This window comes from Ovis canadensis, chromosome 20 (assembly GCF_042477335.2).
Source record: "Ovis canadensis isolate MfBH-ARS-UI-01 breed Bighorn chromosome 20, ARS-UI_OviCan_v2, whole genome shotgun sequence".
Taxonomy (NCBI): Eukaryota; Metazoa; Chordata; class Mammalia; order Artiodactyla; family Bovidae; genus Ovis; species Ovis canadensis.
The window spans coordinates 27,736,707-27,763,082 of record NC_091264.1 but is presented as its reverse complement, the minus strand read 5'-3'; the positions used below and the strand labels follow the sequence as shown (position 1 = coordinate 27,763,082).

Sequence of the window (26,376 nt, the reverse complement as noted above, 5' to 3'; positions counted from 1 at the left end):
GTGATGAATACGTTACTTACTCTGATTGTGGCAACCATTTCACAAAAGTATGCATATATCAAAACATCATACTGTACACCTCAGATATGTGCAACTTTTCTCAAAAATAAATAAAAATTTAATGTGGCATAATAGCAAGAAAGAAAAAGAAAAAAAGTTTGGCTTTCTATACAAGAGAAAGTATCCAAAAATATCCATGGAATTTGGGGTCAGTGTCATATTACACCCTTAGTTATTTAAGGGAATAGCTTAAATAAACTTTATGTACAAAGCACATATGACCAGATTTTCTAAGCACCATGTTCTAGCAAACTAAGTTTATCAGACCAAATACAAGCCTGAACATAGAATTAGTTCTAAGATTTGTTTTCATTTTTAACTTTGAATCTGAGACTATGATAGTAGAACAGTGATAAATATCCTTGTTCACCCATGACCAAAATCTGAAATGTCTGCATGCAATGTGTAAGATGGAACATGGAGAACACTAGTTTTTTAAATGCAAAATTTAACCAACAAACATATAAAACTGACTTTAAAAAGATATGTTCTAATATCCAGGAAAATCAGAAAGACTTTTTTACTGTTATAATTCTGAGACTCTACTGATCTGAGATTTAATATTCTTACTGTCTTCCTTCTTCAGTTGCTTTCCTGGGCTTGGATGGGACAAGTCCATAGTCGTACGGGAGGTACTGCTAATGACCCTCTTGATGGGACGGGACTGCTGGCCCCAGTGAGCTACTCCTCTGCTGACCTCCAGGGTTAACTGGATCATACGGTTAATGGCTTGTTGAATGTCATCCAAGCTAGGAACCATTACCTGTGGAAAGAAGAAATGAGTCCAAGGTGCTCCCAGCACAGACAAAGCCACACCTCTGACTGCCATCATCCCCTCTCCCTTCGGAGTGGGGAAAGCCTCTGCCGGCCCAGTGGAAGTCTGCTTCAAGGAGAGGGATATTAGAGGAAGGTAGGCTGCAGACTTAACCACCTTCAAGCTTTCCCACTCTACCCATTCCTGCAGGCAGAAAGGTCAAGCACAGTGCTTGCCACCCTTTCCCTGTGAGGGTGGCTGGACGCAGGTATGTGCATGTGCGGCATGAAGCAGAAAAACTGAAGAAGCTATACTGCCAAGATTTGACTTCAGTTCTTTCAAATGTGCCAAATAAGCATAGAAGCTGTCCTCCAGGAGGCCAGACTGTGTACATGTGGTGTTAGGTGAGCCATAGATCATTCCTGCCTGGCCTTAACCCTTGGATCATCACAGAACGCACCACAGTCACCCTGACGACTCAGTGCTCCACATACCAACAAGCAGCAGTAGGGGTGGTGGTAGAGAAAAGTGCCCTGAGAAAACATAAGGGACCCGTGCAGTCAAGGCACAGGTTTGTTCTTTCTTTCCTTCTGTTCTGCCGTGGATTGCCTCACAGCTGGGTGCTCAGGACACAGATTTGGACTTCTGAGATGGTCTTATTTAGATAATGTCTGAAGTAAGAAAAAGCAAGATGATTTGTAGGGTACTTGCTAATTATGGCCCACCAGACACTTAACTCTGATACCCACCTTCAATATACCATGAGCTCTGCGGAAGTAATTTTTATAATAGATATTAATGATACACTTTGATTTTTGTTAAATGCTGCTGCTGCTGCTAAGTCACTTCAGTCATGTCTGACTCTGTGCGATCCCATAGATGGCAGCCCACCAGGCTCCCGTGTCCCTGGGATTCTCCAGGCAAGAACACTGGAGTGGGTTGCCATTTCCTTCTCCAATGCGTGAAAGTGGAAAGTGAAGTCGCTCAGTCGTGTCCAACTCTTCGCAGCCCCATGGACTGCACCCTACCAGGCTCCTCCGACCATGGGATTTTCCAGGCAAGAGTACTGGAGTGGGTTGCCATTGTTAAATGCTGAGGTGAAGTCAAAAAGCACACAGGACCAAGAGATTAATGAGATACTTCTTTTTAAGTCTCTGCTGAACTTGCTACAATATTTCTTCTGTTTGTTTTGGTTTGTTTTTTTTTTTTTTTGGCCACAAGGCACGTGGGATCTCAGCTCCCCAACCAGGAATCAAACCCGTTTCCCCTGCACTCAAAGGCAAAGTCTTAACTACTGGACGGCCAGGCAAGTCCCTAAACTTCTTAAACACAGTACCAAAATATCACTGTATTAACTTGAATATTTCATAATACTTACCACATTAGGAATCGCAAGATGTACTTCAGATTTTAAAAAAGAAATAACATCTTCTGATCGCTTTCGTCCATAAGGGCTGTAATAAGATGGACATTTAACTCAGAAACCTTAACCTAATATTTCATAAATAGCATGGTTATTCTACAACTTTCAACCCTGAAAAATAAGGGCAATTTTCAAAATGCTGAATTACTTGAAGAGGCTATTATTTACAATGGAACCATAGATTTCATGAACTAGTTCATGGACTAAGAAAACTTTTAATCTTCTTTGAAATGACATATTAGTCTTTCACCTGTTTCTAATATTTTAATGTTGCATTCTCTCAGGCAGTACCACCTAAAAATGTTCACCTCAAGCACTTCTTTTTCCCAGTCCCACAACAGGTGCTGAAAATCACTAACAAAAACCATATACCTTCATATACTTTATTCTGTGTGTGTGTACAAGATTAAACAGGAGGTTTCAAGTCAAAGCCTTCCAAAAGTAATTTTTACAACAGTATCAATTATGCTCAGACAGAAGTACAGACATACAGACACATGAGTGCAATTAATGAATGATATACATCGGCCTGAAAATTATTAGTAGTTTGATTATCTCCCTCTGTCTGATCTCTGTCCCATCCCAGATGAAATGTAGTAAGTGTAAACTTTCCACAGAAAGAAATGTTATCATTACTGAAAAACTATTCCTCCGTTCATAATGGAGGATCAATGGTTCCCAGGTAAACATATTATTGCAAGGAACTCTTTGAACTAGAAGCGAGCAAACAAAGGAAAAAGCCTCTAATTCTTAGTCTCACTGTGAAATTCAAGACGCGTAGACTGTATTTGAAAGAGTACAATCTGAGAAAAAGAAAGAGTTTTATAAAGTATAATCAAGCAGCTGAACTAACAGCAGCAATGGACAGCATACTAGATCCTTCAGTGACTTATTTGACAAACTAGAGGATTAGCTTAAGGAATTCTCCAATCATTCCCATGCAAAATATGAGACATAAATTACTTGAGGAAAAGGTAATAAAGATAAGCTTATCCTCCACTTAGTGTACCACAGGTGCTTTTCCAAGCACTTTTCCATAAATTGAAGTATTTCATGCTCACATTAACTCTTGACACAGATCCCATGATTATTATTTCCTTATTGTAGAGGAGGAAACCAAGGCAGAGAAAGATTAAGTAACTCACAGCAGAGGGTCACTCAGCTCAGAGACGCTCTACTACCTAGGATCCACTGTGGAAACCCTACATACTGTAAATTTAAGCATAGCCCTTCTCAAATCTTAAGAATACACTTATTTTTTTCACCTTGAAAAGTTTCTCTGTGTGCCTCAGGATTAATGGGGAAAAAACACATTATCTGTGAATTTCCAGAATACATGGGGGAAATCTGTAAGCAGCAAAAAACTTACATAGAAAAGAAAAATCAGATTAGCAGCAGAACTCACATCTGAATATGGAAACAAAAGAAGCCGGTAAAACAGTATTTGTGGAGTGCGAGAGAAAGAAGCTATGATCCAAGCTGACTAAATAGTCTTCATGGGTGCAGGAAAGAGAGATGTGTTAGACAAGGGAGGATTCTGCAGTAGTATCCTCATATATGCCTCTTCAAAAATCACAGAAGTACAGTTTCAAATTAGCATGGAATTCTGAGTTCAGACTTCAAAAATGCCTCCCTGTGCCAAGTACATCACAATCATGGATAGACCATGAAGGACCTGAAAATACTCAAACAGAAGGTTAGCATCACCATACATCAGGCAGGCATCAGAAACACACAGTAGCCTGGCCAGGGCTCTGGTCAGGAAACAAGAAGTGATAGTGGGACTTGGCCCCTGTGGACTATGGGGGGCTAAAGTGGTCCATGTGAGAGGGGACTCATCTAGGCTTGCTACTAGACCCCAGACATTGAAGCGATGTTCCCCCACTTGTAAAGACAGGCAAAACAACAAGATGTTTGCCAACCTCTTGCCCGTAGCTGCAGCTTTTCCAAAGGATGTTTTCACCTAAGGTAAAAGGAGCGAATCCACAGCATCTTCATTTTGCCACTAAGCTGAGCCGCCCATGTGCTCCCCCACGGAACCTGCCACGTCCCAGCATCTCTTCAGGGGATACGTAACTGTGAACAAACACGACTCAGACCTGCACTCAAGGTGCCAAGGGTCATGTGGAGACAAGAGAAAGGAAGAGACACGAAAGGAAGGAGGGAGAAACACACGAAAACAACCAAAGAAAAACTCTCGTCCAAGGAGAGTCTACAGATAAATTCCAATACGCGTGCCTAAGTCTAACGTAAAGAAAGAGGACTAAAGACATCAGTACTTGAAACAAAACCTCACTCCAGATAGAGTTTAACGTACAGAAGTGTGACAAACTCAAATATAAATATATTCAGGATGTTCCAAGAGATAAATGAAGCCATCTTCCAAAGAGTAATAAATTGCTAAGCTAAAAAGGCAAGAATGATACAGTATCTGGAGGATAAGGACAAAAATATCAATTGAAATATTTAAGATACAGTAGATGAGGCCACCTTTGGGCCAGATACAGAGATACTTGACAACGATGTAGCCCAGAAAGACAAAAAAGATGAAAGATATGACAGCGAGGAGACAGGAAATACAGACTCACATGCCCGAGCATCTGAGATGGCCAAATAACCATGGTGCCCGCAACAGTTCTGGTTCAAGTCCACCCTGAATCTTCATCTAGATAGTGCCTCTTCACTCAAAAGTGTTTCCAAGGTGGAACAATAGATTATGTGCTCAACCTACTCAACATTCAGCTACAGGAGTTCCATATCAAGAGAATGAAAAGACTATCTCAGAAGCAATAACTCGAGAGGAAATTGCTGAGGATTTTCCAGGATTAAAGAACACTACAAGTCATCAAACAGAAAGTACACTCTGAGAATAAAACATGACTAAATAAAGACAAATCCACCCCGGGAAAGGAAGCTGCAGAACATCAAGGATAGAAAAACAATTTTCAGTTAGACTCACTGCACACCTCTCATCAGCAACAATATACGTCAGGAAAAAAATGAAGAAATATGTTCAAAGTGCTGAGAGAAAAGCAAAAGTTTTTTATACAGCCAAGTTGGTTCAGACTTAAAATGAAGACTAAGAGGGTTTATACCTCACCCACGCTTACTGAGGAACTAGTGGTATAAAATAAATACACAATAACCTGGAGATTTTAATAAAATATTCCAGTAAATATATTATACTGTTCAAAAAATAGGTAAAAGCAAAATATCACACAGAAATTATAAAGTTCATGCCAAACCCCTTGTAGTTAGACATAAGGTGAGAAAATGGAAAAAAATATAGACAGTGTTTTTTTAAAAACCAGAGATAAATATATGTATTCTAAATTTGAAGGTAACTACTTAAAGGACTGAAGTATAGGAAAGAGAATATAAGGGGGGAATTACCCATCCCAATGGGAATTACCCATTTATTATTTACAGATAATAAATGAAGCAAGGAAAAAGGATAGTAAGAAACTACAAAATAAAATGTCATAAATTAACTGTAACTGTATCAAAAAAATCCAAAAATGTCCCAAATCAATTAAAATCCATTAAATGGCAGAGATAATCAGATTAAATAAAAATAATCAGGTATATAATCCTTTTAAGAGGCAAAACAAAAAACTTTACAGAAAAAAAAATGAAATGAAGAGATAGAAAAAGATATACCAAAAAATCTGGGAAAGTAAAATTAACGACAGAGCAAAAAGAATGAGAAATCAGGATTAATATGGATAGAGAGGCTCATCAAAAAAAAAAAAAAGAAATAGTGTTCTAGCAGACTTAACTATATAATGTCTCATGCACCTAGCCACATAGCCTTAAAAGATATAAAAAGAAAACTGACCAAAACAGAAGGAAAAATTGACAACTTCACAATCACACTGGGAGATCTGAATAGTGCAATTTAATTAAAATTCAGCAATGAGTAACCAAGGAATAAACCTAGCAAAAATGTACAAGACTTTTACACAGAGAATTAAAAAACCTTATTGAGAAATATTTTTAAAATGAAAAATAAGTGGAGAGGTAATCCATGATTCTGAAAGGAAGACTCACTATAGTAAGGATGCTAATTCCCTCCAAATTTACCTATAGATTCAATGTAATTTAAGTAATTATCCCAAAAGAAAAATTAATTTTCTTTTTAACTAATTAACTATATGGGAAAGAAATACTGGTCTCCTACTTTACACTAAACACAAAAATAAATACCATGTGGATTAAACCCTTAACTGTAAAAGATAAAACTTTAAAACTTTCAGAAGACATGATGCAGTAGAGAAAAATTTCCTTTGAAAGGCATAGAAATCACAAATCACTAAGGAAAAGATTGATAAATTTGAATTTAAACTCAACAAAGAATACCATAAATAGTACAAAAAGGCACAAGGAGAGAAGATATCTGCTATGATATCAACAAAGTAATATATTGAGACCATCCATGAATAAATCCAATCACACAGTAAAACAGACAGAAGGAAGGAAGGAGGTTGGGAAGGAGGGAGAAGGGAAAGAAGGAACTAGAAAAAGGAAGGGAAGGAAAGGAAAAAGAAGGAAAGATAATTTTTTTAAAAAAGAAAGCACAAATGGCTCATGAACATAAAAAATATGTTTAACCTCATCAGTAACCAGGAAAGTGATCATTTAAATCCCAGTGAGATGCCATTTTACACCTATACACACTGGCAATGATCTTTTAATTGAACAAAATCAACTGTGTGCAAGGATGAGGAACCATGGGCACTCTCGTGCTAGACTCGTTGTTGCTGTTGTTCAGTTGCTAAGTTGTGTCTGATTCTTTGTAACACCATGGACTGTAGCACGCCAGGCTCCTCTGTCCTCCACTATCTCCCAGAGTTAGCTCAAATTCATGTCAACTGAGTTGGTGATGCTATCTAATCAGCCCATCCTCTGCTGTCCCTTCTCCTTTTGCCTTCAATCTTTCCCAGCATCAGGGTCTTCTCCAATAAGTTGGCCCTTTGCATCAGGTGGCCAAAGTATTGGAGCTTCAGCTTCAGCATCAGTCCTTCTAGTAAATATTCAGGGTTGATTTCCTTTAGTATTGACTGGTGTTGATCTCCATGCTGTCCAAAGGACTCTCAAGAATCTTCTCTAGCACCACAGTTCAAAAGCATCAATTCTCTGGCACTCAGCCCTCTTTATTGTCCAACTCTCACATCCATACATGACTACCAGTAAAACCATGGCTTTGTCTATGCAGACCTTTGCTAGCAAAGTGATGTCTCTGCCTTTTAATATGCTCTCTAGGTTTGTCATAGCTTTCCTTCCAAGGAGCAAGAATGCTAGGCACTGCCTGGTAAAGGGAAGAGTGCACACACCCCAGGGCCCAGCCATCCCACTCAGCAGATGCAGCACGAGATAGGCACAAGAGTGTTCATAACAGCCCGAACTGCAAACACCCCAAACGATCAAAACCAATAGAACTGATAAAACAGACTGTGTGCACTCCAGCTAAACAGAAGTGAAAATAAATTATATCCGCATAAATGCACCTCAAAAACAATACTGAACACAGTTCAAATACAGACAAAATTAAACAACACAAAAATGGGGTAAACTGTATTAAAAAAAAAAAAAAAAGGCAAAAGACAGTGATAAACATCAAGTTCCAAACAGTGGCTACTGTGAGCAGAGAAGGGACCAGTAAGGGGACTGTAGTGTTCAGTGTTCTTTATTCTTGGGCTGGTTGCTAGGAATATGGTTGTTCATTCATTACTATTTTTATAATGTTACACACTTGTTTTTATACAGTATTTTCATAAGTGCCATGTTTTAAATTTTATAACTTTAAAAAATGCTTTAGCATTGTGCTGTGATAGTATTACCAGACATATTTTCCACTTGCCTGGCAACAAATATTCTTCTTTTCATTGTGTCCAAAGATAACCGTGTAGCTTTTTGAAGACTGTCTAGTAATTGATGAGAGAAAAAAGCGTAGACCTCTTTACATTCCTATAATGAGAAATCACATTAAATTTGGTACAAAAAAATCTAACACCCCCAAAGCAATAATATTAGAAGTGACATGCAAAAGGTGAAAATAATAAACTTTACAATCTCAATTATATTATGGAAATAAATTCAGCACTATATTACTCTTTTATTTTTTAAAACAAGTAAGAATATATGAAAAATGTGCTTTCATAAACACCCCAGCAAATTAGAAGGTGTTACTCCAAAGCCAAAATCCAAAAACAGCTAATTGAAAATAATCCTGGTTTGCTCAATATTCAATAATTCACTCAACAAAACTGAAACATTTAGGGGTGTGTACTTCTCAATGCTTAGAGGTGTGGACACAGGATATTATTTTTAGTCTCCAACCACAGAAGTCTCAGTTTGGTGAATAAATATGTTTTAAGATGCATAAGGACTTCACTGGCAATCCAGGGGTGGGGACTTTGTACTTCCACTACAGGGGGCGTGGGTTCAATGCCTGGTCAGGGAACTGGGATCCCACGCACCACACCATGCAGTCAAATAATAATAATAAAGCTGCATTTAAAAAAGTGTATGATACCCAAATGTATGGGATGAAACTTCCACCGTCTTGATACCATGGTTTGCCCCTCTCTGTCAGCCCTACTCTCCCTCCAGCAAAGCAGTAGCCATACTTATTGGTCAGAGCACAGAATAAATATTGAGCCTGGGCAGGTGTCGGGGCACCACGTCTAGCTTCACACCCACACCCACGGCCAGGCTCTGGCCACACTGTTCCTGTCCACCCTATGCCCTGCCCCGCTCTGAGACTGGGTAGGCCAGTTAGGTTAAGTTGGTTCAGAAGGGAGGCCTGTCAGGTGTTAACAAAGAGGAATATGATCAGGGTTGGTCAAGCACCAGGCTACAGCGCAGGCAGGATATCATGAGATGTTTACGTTAGGCCTCTGTGGAAGTGATGTGGAAGACGGATTTGAGAGGCAGAGGCTGTTGAGGAGGTGCCCGCCCTGATGCAGCTCAGCCAGTGTTACAGGGAATGCAGCTGGAAGTGAAGGACTCTTCAGCTACTTTCCACTGACTGATAGTGGCTGCCTAGTGTCTGGCACTGCGAAGCAATCCACAGCTAAAATCTAGACTCAGCAGCAAAGTGTTTCCCAATCAAGTAGTTATACCATCCTTGAGTCAGAAGGTGAAAATGAAACACAAGTGTGCTGTTTATTTCCAAAAGTATGTTGGAGTGTGGGGTGTGTGTGTGTGTGTGTGTGTGTGTGTGTGTGTGTGTGTGTATCCGTACCAGTTTTGTCCAACTCTTGAAACCCCATGGTCTATAGCCCACTGGGCTCCCCTGTCCATGGAATTTTCCAGGCAAAAATACTGGAGTGGGTTGCCATTTCCTCCTCCAGAGGAATCTTCCCAACACAGGGATCAAACCCATGTCTCTTGCATTGCAGGCAGATGCTCTACCACAAGCACCACTTGTGTGGTTAGAGAGTATGAAAGCAAGTAAAATGGAGAAAGAATGAAAAGATGGGTATGGAGGGTTAAAAAAATTAACGGGGGACTTCCCTGGTGGTCCAGTGGTTAAAAATCTGCCTTCCAATGCAGGGGACATGGGTTTGCTCTGTGGTCGGGGAACAAAGATCCCACAAGCTGCAGAGCAACTAAGCCTGCTTACCACAGCAACTGAGCCCAAGAGCTCTAGAATCCTCTTACCACAACTAGAGACTCTGTGCACCACGATGAAAATCCCAGGTGACACAAGTAAGACCCGACCCAGCGAAATAAATAGATGTTAAAAGAAAAGAAAACTGATGGCAGCAGGAGAAATCAGGAATCAGTACAACCATGGAGTGGCATTCAGAGCTGATGAACGGCCAGAAGGCCTAAGAAGGATGAGGAAGCCTAGTGTCTCCTCAACTTCCCTTCTCAACACATCTCAGCGTAATGTGAAACTCTGCCTACCTGGGGTTCCTCCTGCAAGGCAGTCCACAGGATATCCACAGTGCTTACATTAAAATATGCAGATCCCTGGACCCCAGATGAATCAAAGTCTCGTGTTGCAATATAGGTAACTCCATTAAAAACAGTAACTGAGAACAAAGTTCTCCATCCTAAATCAAATGGATTGGCACTATGGTCCCAGATGTAACATTTACTACCTAAGAAAACACGGTCAGTCACAATGGGGACGGTAAGTATATAAACTGTAATTGACACAATCACATTAAAAGCAGATGATATTGGGGGAAAAACTGTAAGGACTGCTGTAGCTTGTCAGATTCCACAGTGTAGGATAGAAAATTATATTTTCTGAATTTTGTTATAAATCCACACAGATTGGCTGCAGAACTGCCTGGGGGGTGGGGGGTGGGGAGGGAAACACCATTTGGCATTATCTGCAATCCTATGAAACATAATTCTGTGAAATTGCATGAGATTGTTTCACAATAATACCTTCTTAAATTCATCTTCTTTATCATCTTTAACATCAGCCTCAGGCACAGCATCATAATCGGTGCCTTCAACATCTTCTCCCTCACTTCCAAAAACAACGTGCTTTCTCAGCTCTATAGAAAAGATAAAATAAAAATAGAATATTTAATACTTAGCAATTGGTTTATTCTATATGACCAAACCTTCTTAGGAAGCTCCTTCTTTGAAAAATTCTTAATCGAAAAATTAAAAATTTGTTCCTGGGGGAATCACCCTTGAATTTAATTTAAATCAAGTACACTCTTCAAACACACTCTTAGTATCTGTAATTAAGGAATATTTAAAGAGGGCTCTACATATTAGCTTTCTAAAATATCTGTTTAAGTTTTGACTTTGCTATCCTAACAAGCTGGTATGTTTGTGTTTTTGATACTTCTGATGAAAACCACTTAAACTAAGTGAAGAATCTCTAAGAGAAAGAAGACATGTTGTGGATATTTAAGCTCTGAGTTTTTGTTTGTTTTTTTTTAAAGCATACAAATTTATTTAATATAAGTTTTACATGACACAAGAGATTTCAAAAGGAAATTAAGATCCAAAGAAGTGATTAAACTTGCAGGGTTTCACACTAGGTTCGATAAAGAGTAGAAAATCATAGGGAAAATGTGATAGGACTACAAGTAGTAAACTGTGGGGATTTAGCAAGGCCCGCTCATTCTGATTCCTCTCAGCATCCTCCCATCTTTGAAAATAAAGATGCTCCTTTCCTCTCTGGGTACATGGAAGCCTCTCAGATGAGAGGAGAAAGTGGAGGTTGGAGAGTCCTTCCCATACCACCTGGAGTGGCTCAGATGGTAAAGAAACTGCCTGCAATGCAGGAGACCCAGGTTCAATCCCTGGGTCAGGAAAATTCCCTGGAGTAGGAAATGGCAACCCACTCCAGTATTCTCGTCTGGAGAATTCCATGGACAGAGGAGACTGGTGGGCTACAGTCCATAGGGTCACAAAGGGTCAGACACAACTGATAGACTAACACTTTCACTTTCCTGTACCACCACCTCTCAAATTCCTTTAGCTTAAAATATTCAATATGCATGGTAGCACATTTGGGGGTGGTATATTCTGAGCCCCAACATTTCTCTCCTAACTTATGTTTTTCCTTCTTTCATTTCCTTTCCCTTAAAAATTCTTTCTATAGCATGCCATGCCAATACTAGAGAGGGGGTTCTGTAAACTTCTACTCCCGCCTCAGTCTTCTCCCCATATTCCCTGTGCCCTGCCTAATGAATCTAAAGACTTGTTAATTTGATTAGCATATTGATGCTACTTTTCCAACAACTTTGCTTCATAGGTGGGATGAGCCCCTGTGTTTCCCCCCAAAAAGCAAAGCTTTCTTCCAATAGTTTCAAGTTTATCCCTTGCAAAAACTTCTCACATTTAGGAACTTTGGTGCAGAATCTTGCAAGTGGATCATAACTGGCTATAACTCATTAAAGAAACACATTTAACATTTCTAGCAGTAAGTGAACATGGAAAGATAATAACAACTTTTAACTAAAAATAATGGTTTGTCTGATCTCTGGGTTGGGAAGATCCCCTGATGAAGGCAATAGCAACCCACTCCAGTATTCTTGCCTGGAGAATTCCATGAAGAGGAGCCTGGCAGGCTAGTCTGTGGGGTTGCAGAGAGTCAGACACAACTGAGCCACTAACACTTTCACACACACACAATGGTTTTCCCTTCAAATTAAAACTACAAATTATCTATATTTATTACCTAAACTCCCCTCAGTAAATATATTATTTTCAGCACTTCTTACAGGTCTTATACATTTAGGAAAGCAAAATGTATTTTATATCTTAAACAATTTGTTTACTGAATTAAATTGAAGCTTTTGCTTAACGAAAATGTGCATTTTCACCCACTTTTTCCCTTGTTACTGGAAAGGGATATTTGCCTGCACATGGCTTGCTCCTCCACCTGTCCACCTGTCCTTAACTTACAGTTCTTAACTTTCCATTGACTAGGTCTCAAAAAACAGCTGATTTTCGCAGGCACAGCACAAACCCATTAATTAATTCCTATTGTGTGGGCCCTCTCTATATTCAGGAGAACATTTTGGAATAAAAGCCTGAAAAGGATATTACAGAGATAATTTTTAAATTTGGGGGGGGGTCTTTGTGAGTTGTTTATTTCTGTTTCACATATGATATTTAACATGTTTCAATGCCATTCTCCCATATCATTCCACCCTTGCCCTCTCCCAGAGTCCAAAACACTGTTCAATATATCTGTGTCTCTTTTGCCATCTCACATACAGGGTTATCATTACCTTCTTTCTAAATTCCATATATATGCGTTAGTATACTGTATTGGTGTTTTTCTTTCTGGCTTACTTCACTCTGTATAATAGGCTCCAGTTTCATCCATCTCATTAGAACTGATTCAAATGTATTCTTTTTAATGGCTGAGTAATATTCCATTGTGTATATGTACCACAGGTTTCTTATCCATTCATTTGCTGATGGACATCTAGGTTGTTTCCATGTCCTGGCTATTATAAACAGTGCTGCGATGAACATTGGGGTACACGTGTCTCTTTCATTTCTGGTTTCCTCAGTGGGATTACTGGGTCATATGGCAGTTCTATTTCCAGTTTTTTAAGGAATCTCTTCACTGTTCTCCATAGTGGCTGTACTAGTTTGCATTCCCACCAACAGCGTAAGAGGGTTCCCTTTTTTCCACAACCTCTCCAGCATTTATTGCTTGTAGACTTTTGGATAGCAGCCATTCTGACTGGAGTGAAATGGCACCTCATTGTGGTTTTGATTTGCAAGACAGAGGGTGAGATGGCTGGATGGCATCACGGACTCGATGGACGTGAGTCTGAGTGAACTCCGGGAGATGGTGATGGACAGGGAGGCCTGGCGTGCTGCGATTCATGGGGTCACAAAGAGTTGGACACGACTGAGTGACTGAACTGAACTGAACTGATAATGAGTGATGTTGAGCATCTTTTCAAGTGTTTGTTAGTCATCTGTATGTCTTCTTTGGAGAAATGTCTGTTTAGCTCTTTGGCCCACTTTTTGATTGGGTCTTTATTTTTCTGGAATTGAGCTGCAGGAGTTGCTTGTATATTTTTGAGATTAATTCTTTGTCCGTTGCTTTGTTTGCTATTATTTTCTCCCATTCTGAAGGCTGTCTTTTCACCTTGCTTATAGTTTCCTTTGTTGTGCAGAAGTTTTTAATTTTAATTTAATTTAATTCTAATTTGTTTATTTTTGCTTTTATTTCCAATATTCTGGGAGGTGGGTCATAGAGGATCCTGCTGTGGTTTATGTCGGAGAGTGTTTTGCCTATGTTTTCCTCTAGGAGTTTAACAGTTTCTGGTCTTACATTTAGATCTTTAATCCATTTTGAGTTTATTTTTGTGTATGGTGTTAGAAAATGTTCTAGTTTCATACTTTTACAAGTCATTGACCAGTTTTCCCAGCACCACTTATTAAAGAGATGTCTTTTCTCCATTGTATATTCTAGCCTCCTTTGTCAAAGATAAGGTGTCCATAGGTGAGTGGATTTATCTCTGGGCTTTCTATTTTGTTCCATTGATCTATATTTCTGTCTTTGTACCAGTACCATACTGTCTTGATGACTGTAGCTTTGCAGTAGAGACTGAAGTCAGGCAGGTTGATTCCTCCAGTTCCAATTGCTCCAGTTCCAAGCAATCTTTCTCAAGATTGCTTTGGCTATTCGAGTTTTTTTTTTTTTTTTTTGTATTTTCATACAAATTGTGAAATTATTTGTTCTAGTTCTCTGACAAATACTATTGGTAGCTTAATAGGGGTTGCATTGACGCTATAGATTGCTTTGGGTAGTATACTCATTTTCACTATATTGATTCTTCCAGTCCATGAACATGGTATATTTCTCCATCTATTTGTGTCCTCTTTGATTTCTTTCACCAGTGTTTTATAGTTTTCTATATATATGTCTTTTGTTTCTTTAGGTAGATATATTCCTAAGTATTTTATTCTTTTCATTGCAATGGTGAATGGAATTGTTTCCTTAATTTCTCTTTCTGTTTTCTCATTGTTAGTGTATAAGAATGCAAGGGATTTCTTTACACTCATTTTTAAAGTTTCTATGAGAAACATTTGAAGATGAAATACTTTTTATAATTATTTGTTTAATACAAGGTGACTAGACATATTTGGATTATGCAGAAATATAAAGAAAAATATAAATAAAACCATAATTCAATTATCCAAAGAAAGTACAATTTATAAAAATTGTAAAATTTTTTATTATCATCCTGTACTAGTCATGATTAAACCAGGTTTAGTCATAATTAAACCACTCATGATTAAACTTAGTCATGATTAGACCTCTTAAGAGAAATATTGCCTCTTTCACTTGTTTTAATAAATAAAAGAAAAGTAAATCATTTATAAACTCGAGTTATAGCTAAGATTACTTGTATGTGTGTGTGTGTGCATTCAATTGTGCCTGACTCTTTGCAAGCTCATGGACTGTAGCCTGCCAGGCTCCTCTGTCCATGGGATTTTCCAGCCAAATATACTGGAGTGGGTTGCCATTTCCTCCTCCAGGGGATCTTCTCAACCTAGGGATTGAATCCACGTTTCTGGCATCTCCTGCATTAGCAGGCGGATTCTTAACCAATGTAAGCTCAGAGTTTCTCATCCTCAGCACTACTGACTACTTTGTTGTTGGGGGGCTGTCCTGTGCAGTGGAGGATGTTCAGCAGCATCTCTGCCCTCTATTCAGATGGTTGTCATGCAGTGTGACAACCAGCATGGTAGAATGAATACACAAAAAAGAAAAAGTTAACATAGCAGGCCAGAGACTGCTATCCATGTTAAGGCCTGCTTGCAAGGTTGGTCCTTAACAGGTGTCTGGGAATTTGGAGTTGGGGCTTCCCAGGTGGCTCAGTGGTACAGAATCTGTCTGTCAATGCAGGAGATGTAGGTTGATCCCTGAGTATGGAAAATCCCCTGGAGAAGGAAATGGCAACCTGCTCCAGTATTCTTGCCTGGGAAATCCCATGTGCAGAGGAGCCTGGTGGGCTACAGTCCATGGGGTGGCAAAAGAGTCAGACACAACTTACCAACTAAACAACAATGACAACCTGGATTTCAGAGGGGTGCCCACCATTCCCTAACTCATAAAAAGGGTTCACTGTGCCTACACTGTGCAAATCGCATGGTTTATGCTGAACACCTGATCTCCTTCCCAGAGTCTGGAATTTGGATACACACTATGCACAGAGGACCTTCTTGAGAGCGTATCTGGAGCATTCGTGATTCAAACAGTTTAACCAGTCGCATTACCTGGTAAGTGTCTTGCTCCTTTCCCACTGTACTTAACTTCATAAATACTCTCAAATATTGATATAAGTTCTTTGACAGCTTCTTCCACATGCTTACTTTTATGGTTTAGCACCTCAGCCCATTCTTTTGTGTATGTCTATTAAATAAAGAAATGACTATTAATTTCCAGATACTTAAAACTACTGTGAAGCTTCTTAATATGACTTTAATTTGTCAAACTCTAATTAATGCTATTTGAAAATACCTAGAGATAGTGGCCAGTAGCATAACGATTCAGACTCCAAACTGGCAACAGCTAAAAGCAGCCTGAGAAACCTGTTAAGTTTCAAGTGAGGAAAAGGAGGAGAAAGAATAAAAATTCAAAGTTGTTTTGTGTTTTGGCCATGCCATGAAGTGTACAGGATCTTAGTTCCCTGATCAGGAATGGAAACTGTGCCCCCTTCAGTGGAAGCATGGAGTCTTAACCACAGGACTGCCAGGGAAGTGCCAAATTCAAAGTTTTTTACCTTACCTGATCCAATCACTCATCAAGATCTACACTCACGTTCATATGAATAAAAAGAAAGAAGCCTGAAGACATAAGAGAGATAAAGATGTCACAAGTTGAAAGTGAGAAATGGTTTTAGAAAATGACAATCCAAAGTGTTGTTTTGAGATTCAAATCAGACAGGGTGTTTAACTGAGCATCGTGTTGTATGCCAGGCATCAATTTAAGACCTTTATGTGTATGAACTCATTTAATTAAACGACAACCTCTTGGGATAGGTAACATTATTGTCCTCATTTCACAGATGAGAAAACTGAGTCTAGGAAAGAATAAAAAATTTGCCCAAGGTCACACAGTCGGTGGGTAAGAATAGGGGTTTGAAACCAGCTTTGTGTGATTCTAAAAGTCTGTGCTTTTTGCCTTTTGAATGTTTCTAATAACAAATACTTTAGAAAGAAATTGAGAACTAGTTAAATCCAGAAAAGAAAACTGGCTTATAAAACTGAACAAGGCTTTCGACATACACTGTCCATGCACTTTAGAAAAGAGAAAAGTAAATGGTAGCAGCCAACTTGGCCCTTTAAAATCACTTTTGCGAAGGAGCCCAAGCCTATCTATGCAAATTCTCTCCAGACACGCTTTGGGAGATCCCTAGTCTCCTTGCACAGCTCTCAGGCGGTCCTCTCTTGGCTACTAGGTTGAGAGAGAGACTCCTAAGCTTGTCCCCCAGATTTATACCACCCCACCTGTATTTGAAACCATCTCCATCTTTTCTCAATCTCAGGGGAAACGATGTTCCTCCTCTTACTGAAAGACAGTCTCCCTTCCCTCCTATCCCCACCAACTCTTCAGACCTCATTCCTCCACTCATTCACTCCATTCTTTCTAATTTATTCAACACACTGTTAAACTGTGGAATGCAATGGAGGCTGAGAGTCACTTCAGTCCAGCAGGGAAAACAAGTGTTAAGCAAGTGGACACAATTCCAGCTGATCACAGAAGAGACACATATCCTCTACTTGCTTTGAAATCCCCTAAGGAGACACAGGAGACTCAGGTTCGATCCCTGGGTCAGGAAGATGCCCTGGAGAAGGAAATGAGAACCCATTCCAGTATTCTTACCTGGAAAGTCCCACGGACAGAGGAGCCTGGTGGGCTACAGTCCATGGGGTTGCAAGGGAGTCTTACACAACTGAGCACACACACACACACGTACAAGGAAGGAACCAGACTACTAGTTAAACATGCCAGATTAAACACATGTTTATTTTGGCACTCCCCTGGAAACCTCTACAAAATAACATAAAATCATCTTTTATGTTAAAAGAACATGCTCACAAGAATAAATTAGGATGCCATGGAAAGTCCTCTGTATGTTTTCAATACCATGTAATAATGAAATTAATGGTATTTGACAATTTGTGCCAGTACAAATGAATATCCACTTGCAAAATAATGAAACTGGATCCTTACACCATACACAAAAACTAACTCAAAATGAAGCACGGATCTAAATGTGACAGTGAAACCCATAAAACTCTCAAAAGAAAACATAAGCATGTATCTTCATCATCTTGGATAGGGCAAAGTTTTCTTTGATATTTGACACCAAAGCAGAGCAGCAACAACAGAAACAGATGAAATGGACGTCATCAAAATTTGAAACTTTGTGGCTTCAAAGGATACCATCAAGAAAGTGAAAAGACAGCCCACAGAATGGGAGAAAAATTCTGCAATCTGATAAGGGACTAGTATCCAGAACATACAAATAACTATTACAACTAAAAAATAAAAAGTCAGATAACCCAATTTTACAATGAACAAAGGGTTTGAATCAGTTCAGTTCAGTTCAGTCACTCAGTTGTGTCCAACTCTTTGCGACCAACTCTTTCCCATGAAGTGATGGGACCAGATGCCATGAATTGCAGCACACCAGGCCTTCCTGTCCATCACCAACTCCCAGAGTTCACCCAAACTCATGCCCATCGAGTCAGTGATGCCATCCAGCCATCTCATCCTCTGTCGTCCCCTTCTCCTGCCCCCAATCCCTCCCAGCATCAGAGTCTTTTCCAATGAGTCAACTCTTCCCGTGAGGTGGCCAAAGTACTGGAGTTTCAGCTTTAGCATCATTCCTTCCAATGAACACACAGGACTGATCTCCTTTAGAATGGACTGGTTGGATCTCCTTGTAGTCCAAGGGACTCTCAAAGAGTCTTCTCCAATACCACAGTTCAAAAGCATCAATTCTTCAGCACTCAGCTTTCTTTACAGTCCAACTTTCACATCCATACATGACCATTGGAAAAACCATAGCCTTGACTAGATGGAACTTTGTTGGCAAAGTAATGTCTCTGCTTTTGAATATGCTATCTAGGTTGGTCATAACTTTCCTTCCAAGGAGTAAGCATCTTTTAATTTCATGGCTTCAATCACCATCTGCAGTGATTTTGGAGCCCCCCAAAATAAAGTCTGACACTGTTTCCACTGTTTCCCCATCTGTCTCCCATGAAGTGATGGGACCACATTCCATGATCTTAGTTTTCTGAAAGTTGAGTAGACATTTCTAATACCACTTCATACCTACTAAGAAGATGATAATCAAGAAGATGGATAGTAAGTGTTGGCAAGGGTGTAGAGAAACTGGAACCCTCACGTGCTGCTGGTGGGAACGTTAAATAATGCAGCCAGCTTGGTAAAGTCTGACTGTTCTTCAAAAGATTGAACATGTACTTAACATATAACCCAACAATTCCACTTCTAAATATATGTCCAGGAGAAATGAAAATATGTCCCTGCAAAAACTTGTACATCTATGTTCACAGCAGCATTATTCATAAAGGCCAAAAAGTGAGAATCCGAATGTCCATCAACTGATGAATGGATAACTAAAACATGGTCCACCCACACCACACACTATGATTCAGCAGTGAAAAGAAATGTAGTACTGATACATGGGACAGTATGAATGAACACTGAGCTAAGTCAAAAAAGCCAGTCACAATATACCACATACCATATGATTCCTTTTGTAAGAAATGTCTACAGTAGACAAATCTATGGAGACAGAAGGCAAATTAGTGGTGGCCTGGGGCTGGGAGAGTTGAGAGAAAATTATAATGACTGTTAATGAGCATGGGATTTCTTTTGGGGACATGAACTGTTCTAAACTTGATTGTGGTGACGGCTGCACAATTCTGTCACTATGTTAAAACCACTGAATTGTACGCTTTTTTTTTTTTTTTTTTTTTTGGCTGCACCACATAGCTTATCAGATCTTAGTTCCCCAACCAGGGATCAAACTCATGCTCCCTGCAGTGGGAAGCACAGAGTCCTAACCACTGGATCGCCAGGCAGTTCCCAAATTGTACACTTCAAATGGGTGAATTATATTTCAATAAATTTTTCAAAAAAACAGTAACTAGTGCCAGAAATAACTGGAAGCAGGAATTGAGGGGAATGGAGCAGGGAAAAGAGAAGTGGGAGAGTGAAGGTAGCTTGAGTGAGCATTTGTAGAAGTTTAGTTGTGAATAAGAAGTGAAGGAGATGTGAGAGCGTTTTTCTTTGCTGGCAAGAAAAGAGGGAGACTACTGGGGGCGGGGTCCCCTAGAGAGGACAAAGTTGAAGATCTAGATGAAGGAAGACTGGTGGAGGTAGGCTGCCAAGAACAAGAAGGCGTGGACTCCAGAGCCCACGAGTAGGACCTCAACTATGAAAAGAGGTGAGGACTTTCTCCACGGAACCAGAAGGAAGGAAGAGTTGGATGCAGAAGTCAGCAATGCACCAAGAGCTCTGGGACGGTGCGAACTATTTACATGACTTTAATTCCAGAAACTACAAATAATCCTTGCCACTCCGTGAAATCCAGCTTGGGAGACAGTCCAGGTGCAGGTTATTCTCTGTTTGCCTCCTGAAACCCATTCCTAGCTCTTCTCTGCTCTGCCCTGTGCAGAGGGAAACTGCCTCCTGGGGCTCCCTGATTCTCTGATTTTCGGTTGGGTTTGACCCGGTGGGATGCACCAGCAGAAAATAGGAGGGTGGGAGAGGAGGGTACCTCCCACGCCCTCCTTGGCAGAGGAGGGTAGGGCTGCATCTCTGGTAGAGGCTGTGTGTCTTCACAAATTCAGCTCCTACGGGATGAGCCCCTCCATGTGGTTCCAGTTCTCACTGGACTCTGAAAGCACTCTTTCCTCCTTTGGTGCCTTCAGCCCCAGCAGTGCTGATGACTTTCACCCTTGAGACTCCTGGAGAGTCTCACCTTCCTGGGATCTGCGCCAATACCATCCCAAACACAATAATCCAGCCCCATCCTAGTTCCTGAACCCTGATCAAAGAACTCACATTTGATTCTTGCTATGAATGAGGTCACCTCAGATACCCATGACAGCTCAAACTGCCAAGAAAGCCAGGAGTAAGAAACTTAGATGTACACATTCCACTGCAAAGAAATTTCCTATCTCAGTTGGCGACCAGTGGGCACAGCTATCCTCTTTAACAAGTGGCAAAATAATGCCATGAGATAACAGACTGTAAAAACTGCCTCCATATGATGTCACTACCAGTTGGGTAGTGGCCAACTTTGTGAGATGCCTCACAAAGCAAGACATCTTGTCCTGATAAGGACCATATCTCTTCATGAGAAGAACAGCTAGTCCTTGAAGATTAATAAGACCATTCCCACAGCTGAGTGAAGAACAGACTGCAGTGCCAAGGAGCATGACAGGGATGAAACAGAAGGCAGTCAAACTGATTTTGCGAGCAGCTTTCTATCTTTAAAAATTGAGATATAATTCATATAACACAAACTGACCCTTGTAAAGTACACAGTTCATTGATTTTTAGTATATTCACAAAGCTGGGGAGCCATCACTGACATCTGATTCCAGAACATTTTCATCATCCCCAAAAGAATCTCCCTATATCCATTGGCAGTCACTCCCCACCACTCCGGCAACCACTAATGTACTTTCTGTCTCTATGGAGACAGGTTGATTTTGCAGATAGAATTTTTAATACCTTTTCATCTATTTCCCTGTATTCTCCTATCTTAACTTGGGTCATAATATTGCCCTGATTTCCAATTCCATTTGTATATCTATCAATATACAGATATGTTGATCAGGATCAGATATACCAATACACACCACCCCAGCTATTTTAACAGACAGAATGAGAGAATTGAATATTTTAAAAATTGGTTAAACAACTATTAAGGGATCAAAAGGGCAAAAAGGAACACAGAGGTCACAGAAAGTAACTGCAGGAAGCAGCCCCCATCCCCAGGCATGAAGCAGCCCCCACCCCCAGGCATGGAGCAGCCCAGGGAGGAGGGTGAAGTTATTGGAACCTGGTACTGGGAGGTGAGGGAGATGCTCAGCTAGCGCTGCTACCTCAGAAGCTCAGAGAAGGGCCTCTTGATGTTGGTATATCTGATAGACACATGAGGCTGATTCTGGAAAGGCTGGAAAAAGCTAACTAACAACCACTAACAACCACTGCCAGGGTAATGGTGTCAGCAACAGAAGGCAATACAAGAAAGAGCAAGCCTGTTTTCTCCTCCAGCCTACCTATACTGCAAGCTTAAAAGGGAACCAACTGGCCAAGGATAAATGTAATTTGCAGAGTCCCAGCCCCAGCATCATAGAGAAGAAGGACTAATTGGAGCTAAAAGAAGATAGCTTTTAAATAATTAACAAAATCCGTCCTATAACCATATCCTTATCTTAGATGTCCCAAAATAAGGAATACTTGCCATTACTGCAAATAAGCCCTGGTTCCCAATACGGTCTGAAACCACTGGTTAGGCAAAATAACCTCGCATGCCCCCAGATCAACATTATGTACGCCATGTTTCCAAAACTGATTTCTCTCCAAAGTGTTCTCCAACATGCTTTGTCATTACAAATCTTATTCTGTCTTCCCTGTAATGGTCTGCCTAAGTGACAGGCTTGTGTGAAGGCAGCCCACGTGTTACTCGATCTTGGATCCCTCTAGGACACGTGACTGGGGCACACTGATTGCCAAACACGCTCTTCCAAGTTTCACCTCCTGTATCTTGCCCGGGGCCACCCATGTAACCACCACTCTCACACTTGGTCACCCTTTATCCTCATTTCCCTTGTTTGGGTGATCTGCTTCTCCTTTTATGCACATGAAAGTTCTGTGTTTATATGTTCAAAGAAAATTTTCTTTGAACATAGTGTGAATTCAGTAAACGTAGTGTGAATTTCACCCGACTGAGAAGAGGACAGTGCCAGAACAGTTATATGCACACACCAATAGAAATGATTTTCATTGTCAAGAGGACAAAATGAAAAAAATTAATGGAGAAATGTCCCTACTCCTTTGTACGCTGCTAGTTTATAAGTAAGACCTGGTATGAAGTACGTGGGCTTCCCTGGTAGCTCAGCTGGTAAAGAATCTGCCTGCAATGCAAGAGACCCTGGTTTGATTCCTGGGTCAAGAAGATCCCCTGGAGAAGGCAATGGCAACCCACCCCAGTATTCTTGGGCTTCCCTGGTAGCTCAGATGGTAAAGAATCTACCTGCAAAGTGGGAGACCTGGGTTCAATCCCTGGGTTGGCAAGATCCCCTAGAGAAAGGAACAGCTACCCACTCCAGTATTCTTGCCCGGAGAATTCCATGGACAGAGGAGCTTGGCAGGCTACAGTCCATGGGGTCACAGAGAGTCAGACACAACTGAGCGACTTTCACTTTCATAATCAGATTCCAGAATGAGCGAGAAGGAAATGACAAGCTGTTAACCCCTCATCCCCAGGCAGGAAATAGGAGACTTCTTCGGAAAACTTTAATTGCTGGAAAAAGACCCATACAACAGTTGAAGGAATCTCCCTCCTAAAATAACATGGAGTCCGGGAACAGAGCAGACTCTATTTGCCAACTCAAGAAATACCACCCAACGTATATTAGGGATGCAGAAATAATAATATAAAAACAGGCGAAAGTTACAAATGAGTGCCACTCCTAGCACCTAGGGTATGATCTTCAAATATCATTTTCCACGAGTAACACTGAAGGGCTAGATGGAAAATTGAGTTATCCCAGATCTGGGGCAGGAAATGTACAAGATGAACCCAAGATTTCCAGTGGTTCCAGGAAGCAAGAAAGCTTTCAAAGACTACAAGACTTGCGTCAAAAACACAGAAGCCTGCCTGAAGAATTCCACTGGATAAAGATGATAAAATTTAAATAGAAAAAAGAATAATGACTCCCATGGACTGAATCCCTCAAATACATAATAATCCATATATTCATAATGATCTTTAAATAATTTAAACTACAATGAGAATTTTAGAAGTTGCCACTGAGCCAACTCATTATTTTGAAAACTAGTATATAAAAGGAAAACTGAAGCACTGAACTTGAATTTTCTATACATTGTTTCATAGTAACCAACCAGTTAATGAAGGAAATTTCTTCTTTATAGAAGTATTTTATCCATAAATGCTAAAGTCAGAAAATCAACATTTTGCGATCTCTAGGCAACAATAATGGCTCTAGCAATAATAATCAAAGATTGCTAAACTCTTCAGAAGAAAAGTTGGTGGGAAACTTTATAATGATGGATAAAGCTGACTGTGTTTGAGCCCACTAATTAATCTTAAAATCACAAAAAGGGAAAAAACAATAAAATGTGCCTCCTGGTGTGAAGCAAAAGGAAGTACACAGTGAACTATTCTGTCAGGAAAAGTAAAAGTAACTGAACCTGAACTGAATCAATCGAATTTTAATGTAATTAAAATACATAGGAAATTCAAGGAATAGAGGACTAGATCAACATGTTAAATCACACTACTGGGACTTCTCTGGTGTTTCAGTGGCTAAGACTTCATGCTTCCAATGCAAGGGGCCCCGGTTCAATCCCTGACCAGGGAACTAGATTCCACATGCCCCAACTGAGAGTTCACATGTTGTAGATCCTGTTAAAGATCCTGTGAGCCACAGCTCAGACCCAGTGCAGACAAATAAAATAAATAAATGATATATATATTTTTTTAATTTTTAAAAATCACCCTACTAGGATATGATAAGCAAAAGTCTAAAACATGGAAAATTCTATAGGACAAACGATCCATTTCTTCAATAAATAAAGAGCATTAAAAGAAAGAAGAAGGCAAAAAATAAAAAAAACATTGAATAGACATTTCTCCAAGAAACGTACAAATGGCCAACAAAGACGTGAAAGGTGCACGCATCAGCAATCATTAGGAAAAGGCAAGTCAAAACCACAAGGGGGCTTCCCAGCCATTCAGATTATTATGGAACATGCTTTAATTTTCAAAAATGAAAGATAAGAACTGTCAGCAAGCAAGTAGAGAAACTGGAACCCTTGTACACTGCTAGTGGCAAAGTAAAGCAGTATGGCCACCGTGAAAAATATCTGGTGATTTCTCAAAAGCTAAACATAGAATTACCATATGACCAGTAATTCCACTCTGAGTATATACCCAAAAGAATTGAAGGTAGGGACGGATAATTACACATTAGTGCTTAACTCATAGTTAAAAGGTGGTAAGAGCCCAAATGTCCACCAACAGATGAATGGATAAACAAAATGTGACATATATATATACCACAGAACATTTCAGATCTAAAAAGGAACCAAATTCTGATACCTGCTACAATATGGATTAACCTTGAAAACATTATGCTAAGTGAAGTAACACAGATACAAAAGGGCAATATTGCATGATTTCACCTACATAAGATACCTAAAATAGACAAACCCATAAACACAGAAAGCAGAATAGAGGTTACCAGAGGTTGGGTGGAGAGAAGGAAAATGGGAAGTCATTGTTTAATAGGTACAGAGTTCCTGTGTAAGATGATTTTCAAAATAAATGTTCTGGAAATAGAAGGTTACAAAACACTGAATTTTACTTAACGCCACTGAACTGTACATTAAAAATGGTTAAAATTATAAAGTTTGCAGTATGTATATTTTACTGCAATAAAAACTTGCAAGCAAAGAAATGGGAGATGACAAAAAGAAATTTAAAAGATACATAAATCAAATGCAATGTGTGAATCTATTTGGCTCCTAATTCAAACACACCAATTCTAAAAAATAGTTTCTACAAAAGCTAAATATATTCATAACCTATGATTATGACCCAGCAAACTCACTTAGAAGAATACACTCACCAAAACAGGTGCTTAGGTTCACAAAAACAAAACAAAAAGCAACCATGTACAAGAGTTCTCAGTGCATATAACCAAAAGCTGTGAACTATCCAAATGCACCAAACAGTAGAATAAATATATAAATTGTAATAAACTCAGACACTGAAATACTAGTCAGCAATGAATGAGAATGAAAGAACTAGTGTCTCATGCAACTACACAGATGAATCTCACAGACCCTGAGCAAAATAAGCCAGACATAAAGAATATATGCTCCTTGATTTCATTTGTGTGAAGTTTAAAACAAGTATAACTAATATACAGTGATAGAAGCCAAAATATTGGTGACTTTGGGGGAGAGGTGCTTGCTGCCTGGAATGGAGCAGAAGGGATCATTTGCAATGAAGAAATGTTCTCTACCTTGCTGTGGAGAAGGTTACAAGGGTATGTCATATGTAAACATTCACTGACTAGTGCACCTAAGATTTGTGCACTTTGCTGTATACACATTATATCTCAATTAAAAAAAAAAAAAAAGGTATGGGCCTAAAGTGAGAAGTTGAAGCTACAGCTTTTATGGGGACTTTTTTCCCCCATAAACAAACAAACAAACAAACAAAAACAAATGAGGCCTTGGATCCCTCACAAGGGTAGCAGGCAGGAACTTAAGACCTATCCTTGCCCTCCCCACCACACCATCAGGCAAATCAAGGGCCACGCTCTCCAGGACAGTCAGCAATCTCGGTCGAGGCTCTAGGAGAGACAGATACATTCTCCC

General features: G+C 39.8%; 1 protein-coding gene across 1 annotated transcript in view; it reads right to left on the bottom strand.

Moving 5' to 3' along the window:
* Nucleotides 1-26,376, bottom strand: part of DNAH8 (dynein axonemal heavy chain 8) — a 335,116-nt gene that overhangs the window by 228,460 nt on the left and 80,280 nt on the right. The window contains exons 22-26 of the mRNA XM_069564262.1: nt 15,972-16,107; nt 10,644-10,756; nt 8,098-8,204; nt 2,193-2,268; nt 631-823 (exon numbers count right to left, since the gene is read on the bottom strand). Of these exons, the coding sequence (XP_069420363.1) occupies nt 631-823; nt 2,193-2,268; nt 8,098-8,204; nt 10,644-10,756; nt 15,972-16,107 (625 nt within the window). The remainder of the gene's footprint in view (nt 1-630; nt 824-2,192; nt 2,269-8,097; nt 8,205-10,643; nt 10,757-15,971; nt 16,108-26,376) is intronic.